Raw genomic sequence first — 7,396 nt, 5'->3', positions numbered from 1 at the left:
CATCCACTTGCTTGATCACTATACTATATCCTAAGCGATAATTTAGGCCCTTTTTGGATCGATATAGCCAGAAATTCAAAACTATATGAAATTATTTTTCGCTAGTTGTCCATCTGAGTCTTTCTTTAGCTTTTTCATAAACCACAAATCTTTTACCCTTTAATAAGAAACAAAACAAAACAAAAATCAGCCTACCCATTTTTGAATGAGTTTGAGAATAGAGATAAAATGAAGAAAAGAAAAGAGAAAGACCTGTGGAAAACCAAAAATTTGTTAGTTGCTTTAATTAAGAAAAGAAAATAAAGTTTCCATCCAAAGAAAAATAAATAAATAAAATAAAAAAATTAAAACTCCAAAATAGAATCAAATGAGTCAAAAGAAAAAGAAAAAGAAAATGGCTAAGGATGGAAACAAAGTGTAGAAGCGAAGTAAGAATAAGGTTTTCTCTAGTTACATATTTTGAATACTCTATTATCTCAAACTTATCATTTTGAATATCCATTTCCTTCTTTCTTAAACCATCACCTAATCCCCACAACATCTAATATATACATCTAGCTCAATAAGAAATAGGTTAGTGTGATAGTAAGTGGTAGATGTGTTTGATTAATTTTGGCTTCCTTGTACGTCATTGAGATTGGGAGGAAAAGTGTGCTCACTGCACACTTGAGTGAGCAAAACTTGAGTGGAAAAATTAGAGTGTTTTTGTCTTGACATATTTGTAAGGACCTACTTAAAGACGTTATTCCAAAGTTTCATAAACGGACATGTTATTGCATTTCATAGCATAGTTCATTATATATATATTTATCCGTAGAAGATTAATTATTATGCACATATTAGCTTAGGTTTCAAATTGATTATTCTGTATTCATTGCTAGTGAGATGTATAGATATTTGAGAATAAATAAGGAAACATTAATTTTATTTCTTAGTCGTTGTAGTATAGATGAAGTTTGTGAGTACCATCTCTGGAAAACTCTTACGAGGCTATAACTCGTCCACTAGGAAATTCTTAGTGGTTTAAGACCTTATTGCATATGGCCAATGCAATCGCACTTAGCAAATCGAAATTAGTTAGAATTCCATTTTTGGCCACTTATTTTAATTTCTCATATTTGCTTGAGGACAAACAAAATGCTGTTTGGGGGTGGTTTGATAAGAGCCCAAAACTATAGTTTTAACCCCTTAATAATATTACATTTATACCAATTATGCTTATAATAAATAAGAGTTAGTATTGTTTATGTATTTTTGTGTATTTCAGGTATTGGAGTCAAATATGTGAAGAAGTATGTCACTTTTGTAAGAGAAATTAACAAAGGTTGGTTGCTAAGAAGTTCTATGGCTAAAGCTTAAGTTTCAAGGAGAAAAAACCTTTTAAAAGCCCAAGTTTCAAGGAGAAAAAACCTTTTAAAAGCCCAAGTTTCAATGAGATTTTTTTTTTTTAAAAGTCCAGTCAAAGCTGAAAAGTCAAAGTCAACGCGGGCAGAAATAGAGCATAAAAGTTAATAGAACTTCTGAAGGCCGTATCTTTGGACTCAGACCTCATAATTAGGCCTACTATATGTCAAAACGACCGTCTCAGAAAGAGATTTCTAATGGTCTAAGTTTTGATCCAATCAGAGGAGCAAAAGTGAATGAACTCTTTTTTAGACTTATGTAATTAGGTTTTGGGCTTGATTTAGTGGCCCAAAACATGGCTCCAAAGCCCATGCACGAAAATTGTAAACCTAATCTCTCCTATATAAGACTAGGGGAAAACTCTTAGACTCTCCCATTAGATAATAAATTAGTTTTCTTCTCTTTAATCTAAACTTAATTATTGGTTTCTAGCCTAGCCACCATTAATAAAAGCCAAGTTATTATTATTGTTTATATGATGTCTTATTCTTATTCTTTTAATTATGATAGTCTAATGAATCTTAGCTAAACCTCCATTAGAAGAGTTTGATTAAAGCTTTGATGAAGACTTGTTGTGTTAGTATAGAATAGTTGTAGTAAGATATTTCACTCTAGAGGGTAGTTAATTCACCATGAGAATGGGTTTCAATTGCCTCACATGCTAATTATTAGTTGGTAGAGATGTCATGAATAATTAGAGATAAAAAAAACCTAACTTTTATGTGAGAACATAAAAATTAGGGTTGCAACAAATCTATACTAGCATAGTAAGAATTAATCAAGGTGGAATCAAATCTCCCTAATCTCTTATTCTCATTCACATCTTCTCATTAAATTGTCATAGTATAATTTAGAACATCTTAATTAGTTATTTTCACCATATTAATATAATTAAACCATTGCTCTCATTGATATTGTAAAATTGTTTAAATTAGTGAATCTATTACGTTCTAAACAACTAAGAGTGGAACGAAATTTTTACTCTAAGTTTATTACATGATAATTGAGAGTATAAACTTTGATTAAACTAAATAATTAGCTTTCTTATTCCTAACATAAATAATTATTCATAGGAAAGAGAAACTTTCTTTATTTACATAGGATTAGAGATTGTGAAGACGTACAGGAGGGATTGGGTCGAACTGCAAAACCTTTTAGTCACTAAATAAAGAGGGAGAAACTGCCCCATATTTGAATTCCAAATTTTAGTCCCAAAATTGAATACCCAAATTAAATTCCTAAATTGAATCCCAACTTTCTCTGTCGTAGTTTCAAGTAGGAAGTGTTTAATATTTGAATTTCTTCAGTAATTTTAAATTCCAAACCTAATTTCTAACCAAATCGTTTAAACCCCAAAATTGCTTCTATTTCCGAACCCAACAGAGTTTTAGTGGCTGCATGATGGTGAATAAGTTAGAATTTTAATTTGTTTTGAAGAACTTTGTTATGTTTGGTTTGTCCCTAACGTTGATGAAAATAAGATATTTGGTTTATGTTATTTGTAGGATCCTATTTAGAATGGCCACAAATATCACAATTAAGCGATGAACTATGAACTGTATGTTTTAGTTGTCGTTTTTTCTAACTACATTGTCGTAATAGTACATATGGAATTTATTGGGTTATGCTGGAGTTGAATAGTCTCCCTTTGGATGACTTCGCTAGGTGGATTGAGTGAACAAGTTGGTAGTCTCGGCTCTAGCTTCTTACAAACGACTCGGTAGAGGCGAATGAGATATTTGAGGGCAAGCCAATAATTCTACACTACTAAAAATATGCTCTTTTGCCGCGGCCAGTTGTGGTGGCTAAAAGTCCAAAAGTCGTAGCAAAAGGTATTTTGCTGCGGAAAAACTTTTAGCCACGCCAGAAGCAATATATGGTGTGAAAAGAAGTTTTTTGCCACAACTTTTGCCTCCGCTGCAAAAAAGTGAACATTTAACCACGGCCATGTCGTGGCAAAACATTATTTTATATTTGAATTAGTTTTATTTTTTTAATATTTAAATTTCTTTTTGTCACGAGCATGACCACTGCAAAATGTATTTTACGTGTTTCTTCAAATCGCAGTTTCAATTCTTTTTGCAGCAAATGGCCGCGACAATATAGTTTATATATATATAATTTGTGTACTAAATCCATCATAAAGTTATGAAAGATAATCTAAACTGAAGTTTTATTTCATATTAAACCAATTCCAATACATGTCTAGAATAAAAGAACCAACAACAATTCCCCCTACATAAACATTATTTACACTTCACAGTATTTCAATCTAGCCATACTACATTCAGCATATCATCAACCCCAAAATAAAAAACCATGAAACTGTGAAATTGACCATGCTGCCAGCCTACTATATTTCTGCAAAAAAAAAAAACACAAGCTACTTCATTAGTCCAAGATGCTTCAAAAAAAGTGAAGAAATAACATATAAAAGTAAAATATGACGAGAATAATAAATTAAACTAAGCTATTGTTATCGAAGAGAGGAGTGATTTTGACGCACGACATGAGATGCCTACAATAATTGTATGAAGAAGTGCCTACAAGACGCCTTTGGTTTCATTCATGTGACTAGCACTACTTAGGTGCAAGGGAGAACAACACAAGTTTACTAATTGTCACTAGTCAAATTCAAAACTGCAGTAGAAAAATGAAAATAATAAGTCCAAAATAATATGTGAAAGTTCTACTAGAATATTTCAACACTTAATAGAACGGCCAAAAGATAATTTAATCTCATTTAGAAACTTACAATGTAAGGACCATCACTGCTATGTAGGGCTCTCTTGCTTCAGTCTCACCTACTTCCTTGACGCTTAATGGTAACAGTTGATGCTCTCATTGCATGGTATGTGATGCATAGACCTGTTTCCAAGCAAACCAAATAGAAAATAAGTAAACTAGTAGAACATATCTTGTGTAACACATTAGCTCTATATCCACTATACTGTAACGACATTAGCTCTATATATGTTTGGGTGTTTACCATCATTTGGCTGTAAATTGGTGTTGACAGCCACATCATAAAGAGCAATTAATATATGCTCGAAAGACACTCCAATTTCAAGTTCCACACGAAACAATAATTAACTGTTTTGTAAAAGAGCTAGGGTTGAGTTTGTTTATGGTGTAGTTTTAGATAGATTAAATTAATTACCAGCTGCAGAAGGATCTCTGAGATGCTTGATGTCAAAAATGCCTCTAGTGGTTCCATCAATATGCTTATTGATTTCTTGATATCCTATCTCTTGGTAATCCCAGCTCCCATTCTTGTATCCTTCAATTAAAAATAGCTCCATGTGCCTTGCATCTAGTGTCTGCATGGTTCCTGAAAAATCAGAACAGGTCACTTTCTAATTAATATACTTAATACTTAATACAGAAATATACAACTTCCAACTTTCATTAGTAAAGTTTCCTTTCCTCGACCACATATCCACTGCCATTTACCATCTAATTAGTCACGACACACTACCACCAAGTAGAGTTATATTTTATAGCAAATCAAAACAACTAACACAAACTGAAACAACATTACGAACTGAAACAACAAATTAAATCTTGTGTAGTGTTGATCTTGGAAGTGTACACAACCAATCAGAGAACACATTAGTTAGTATAATGTGCATTAAAGTACAGTCTTTAATGAAAGTTGGGGGTAAGGGCTGACCTAGCTATGATGAGGGTTGCATTCTGATCAATCATGGTAACCTTATAGCATGCAAGAAGACAAGCCCACTTGTTCTACAACCTCAAAACCTCAACTGACACTACCAAACTTTACGCTGCCAACACCAAATTCATATCAAACTTCAAAAACAATAAAATCAAGGTGATAAAGAATATGAAAGTAATAAGAAAATGAACTAATGGCTGAAAATTGAATATTGTTTTGAAATAAATTGATACTATGGAATCCATCGACCCAAAACAAAATAAAATAATTTGAGAATATATACATACTACGTACACCCCATCAGCAATACATGACATAAAATTACAACAAAACAAAAGGAGGATCGCTTCCCTATAAATCTTACCCGTGAGAGGTAGTTGTGTCCCATTTTAAGCTATTTGCTTAGCACGGTTGCCCTTGTTACATTTGGAAATTGCCTACATTATAATACATACATTGAACATACAAAGTTAGTCAAGATTGTACATGTAAGAATACTAAAGTTAAATACTAAAGCCAAGCAACAGTGGAGATGATTACATGGCTATTGCTTTCTTCCTTGTGATATTTACAAGTACGTTCATTAAGAGGGACCTCAGTGGAGCAGGTCCCAAGTCACATGTAAACTTTTAAAGAGTAAAAATTCAATTGTTCCAAAATCTCAGCAGTCCTACAATGAGTAAATACTAAATCAGTTACAATAATATAGCGAGGTTTATGTGACCTATCACTATGTTGTATTAAGTGAACTTATGGAGGAAATGAGTAAATAAAAACAAACTTAAAACATATCAGAAAGAGAAGGAAGTTTAAACTCCCCCTTCTTCTCAAGAGGTATAGTAGAGTTGTTGATAATCGGCAGATCAACCGTAAACTTAACTTCAAGATGATAATCAACATCCCAGTTAGACCCAATATCTCTAGCTATGTCCGCCAATACACTGTATGGAACTTTCATTTCAACATCCAACATAGCTACTCCCTCTGCAACTATAGACCATGGATCGGGAATCTTCCCTGACGCAATGATCTTGTTAGCAGATTTGAGAGTGTAAGCAATATCACAAATGGGAATAGAATGATCATATGGATTGGTAACAGAAATCTAAGATTTGAAATGGACCGAGTCACGTCTTACATTCTTGAGATCAACATCAGTGAGTTCAGCTTCTGGTTTCTTGATTTGAGCTACATTTTCTGCAACAAAGTTCTTTGCCTTGTCCATCAGACTAGCCATTTTGTTGTAGTTGGTGCACTAAATGACCAACATTAACCTGACCAAAAGCATATATAGTTCACCCTAGACTAAACATGCAATCATTAAAAGTTACTGACATTAACCTCATGAGTTGTGATCTAAGCATACAATCCATACAAATTTGATAAAACCTATCGAAATTAAACATACCAACTTTACAAGTCCGAAAAATATCTATAAAGCAAAAAAAAAGAAAAAGGGAATCCCTCAATAACAGTCACAGATCTATGACAATGGAAGTTGGATGTATAAAACAAAAAGTAAATGCACAAGTTCTAAACTTTCCCTTTAAATAAAAAGGAAGCAGAAGCTTTAAACTTAAAAGTCACACCTTTCATCTAGATATAGTGTAGAATAAGATTATAAACTCAATCCATTAATTCCATTACAAACACAAAATTAGAGAACCTAAAAATCAAGTGAAATCGTTCGGTCAATTCAAGAAGGCTAGTACCTGCGAAGCTAGGATGAAGGAAACATGGGGGATGGAGATCAGCGAAGTGAAGAACAAAGCAATGGCAGGCGGTGAAGAAGATTAAGGGCTTTTATGATTTTTTTTATTCTTTTTGTTACTTGAGGTTTTGTTTTCTCGCTAAACTTTGTTATTTGAGGTTCGGGATTCAACTTTTCACCAAAAATAAAAGGGGGGAGGAACGAAAACAGACGCGCGAACTATTGTGTAAAACTTGCATTTTATATTATTTTTAGAAAATATAAATTAATAATAGCAAAATAATAACTTTTCGCCACCGTGGTCGCTTTTAGACTTACTTAAAGTCGCGGACACAACTACCTTGTTGCTAAAGGTCTAACTTAAAGCCACGGCTTGACTACATCTGTTGTAAGAAAAGTGTTGAAGTATGTAGTGTCGGTCTCACATTCTATAAGTGTGAGACCATTATCTTATTTAGCTTGTTGCTATTTAGGTTATTCCATCTCTAGTATAAATATATGCATTGTAGGTTAGGGTAAATATACTCTAAACCCTATCTTCTCTCTTGTGCCTCCATCATTTTTTTTTTTCTTCTTCTACACACTCAATCCCTTTAACCTAA

General features: G+C 33.0%; 1 protein-coding gene across 33 annotated transcripts; it reads right to left on the bottom strand.

The window, feature by feature from the left end:
- Positions 1–3,558: 3,558 nt before the first annotated feature.
- On the bottom strand, positions 3,559–7,021 carry LOC147508742 (late embryogenesis abundant protein Lea14-A-like). 33 transcript variants are annotated; one of them, XM_086601125.1, is made up of 9 exons: positions 6,673–7,021; positions 6,222–6,357; positions 5,964–6,113; positions 5,624–5,753; positions 5,448–5,520; positions 5,078–5,192; positions 4,565–4,735; positions 4,160–4,272; positions 3,559–3,765 (listed from the first exon to the last, which is right to left on the bottom strand). In XM_086601125.1, exons 2-4 carry the CDS (start codon positions 6,318–6,320, stop codon positions 5,745–5,747), a joined length of 258 nt encoding a protein of 85 aa, XP_086457251.1. In that variant the 5' UTR covers positions 6,321–6,357; positions 6,673–7,021; the 3' UTR covers positions 3,559–3,765; positions 4,160–4,272; positions 4,565–4,735; positions 5,078–5,192; positions 5,448–5,520; positions 5,624–5,744. The 33 variants fall into 33 exon arrangements, 12 of the variants coding, with proteins under 12 accessions (XP_086457251.1, XP_086457254.1, XP_086457252.1 ...); XM_086601128.1 differs by lacking the exon at positions 5,078–5,192 and adding an exon at positions 3,927–4,044; XM_086601126.1 differs by having other exon boundaries at positions 6,796–7,021.
- Positions 7,022–7,396: the final 375 nt, after the last annotated feature.

This window comes from Coptis chinensis, chromosome 3 (genome assembly GCF_015680905.1).
Source record: "Coptis chinensis isolate HL-2020 chromosome 3, ASM1568090v1, whole genome shotgun sequence".
NCBI lineage: Eukaryota > Viridiplantae > Streptophyta > Magnoliopsida > Ranunculales > Ranunculaceae > Coptis > Coptis chinensis.
The sequence above is the reverse complement of the archived record's forward strand: the minus strand, read 5'-3'. Positions and strand labels throughout refer to the sequence as shown.

What these genes read in the sequence shown, in the direction of transcription:
- LOC147508742 (XM_086601119.1), bottom strand. Translation starts at nt 6,320, where the DNA reads ATGGCTAGTCTGATGGACAAGGCAAAGAACTTTGTTGCAGAAAATGTA. An exon ending in CTGATGTTGATCTCAAGAAT is followed by an intron (nt 6,114 to 6,221) that starts GTAAGACGTGAC and finishes TCTGCTAACAAG; the next exon opens with ATCATTGCGTCAGGGAAGAT.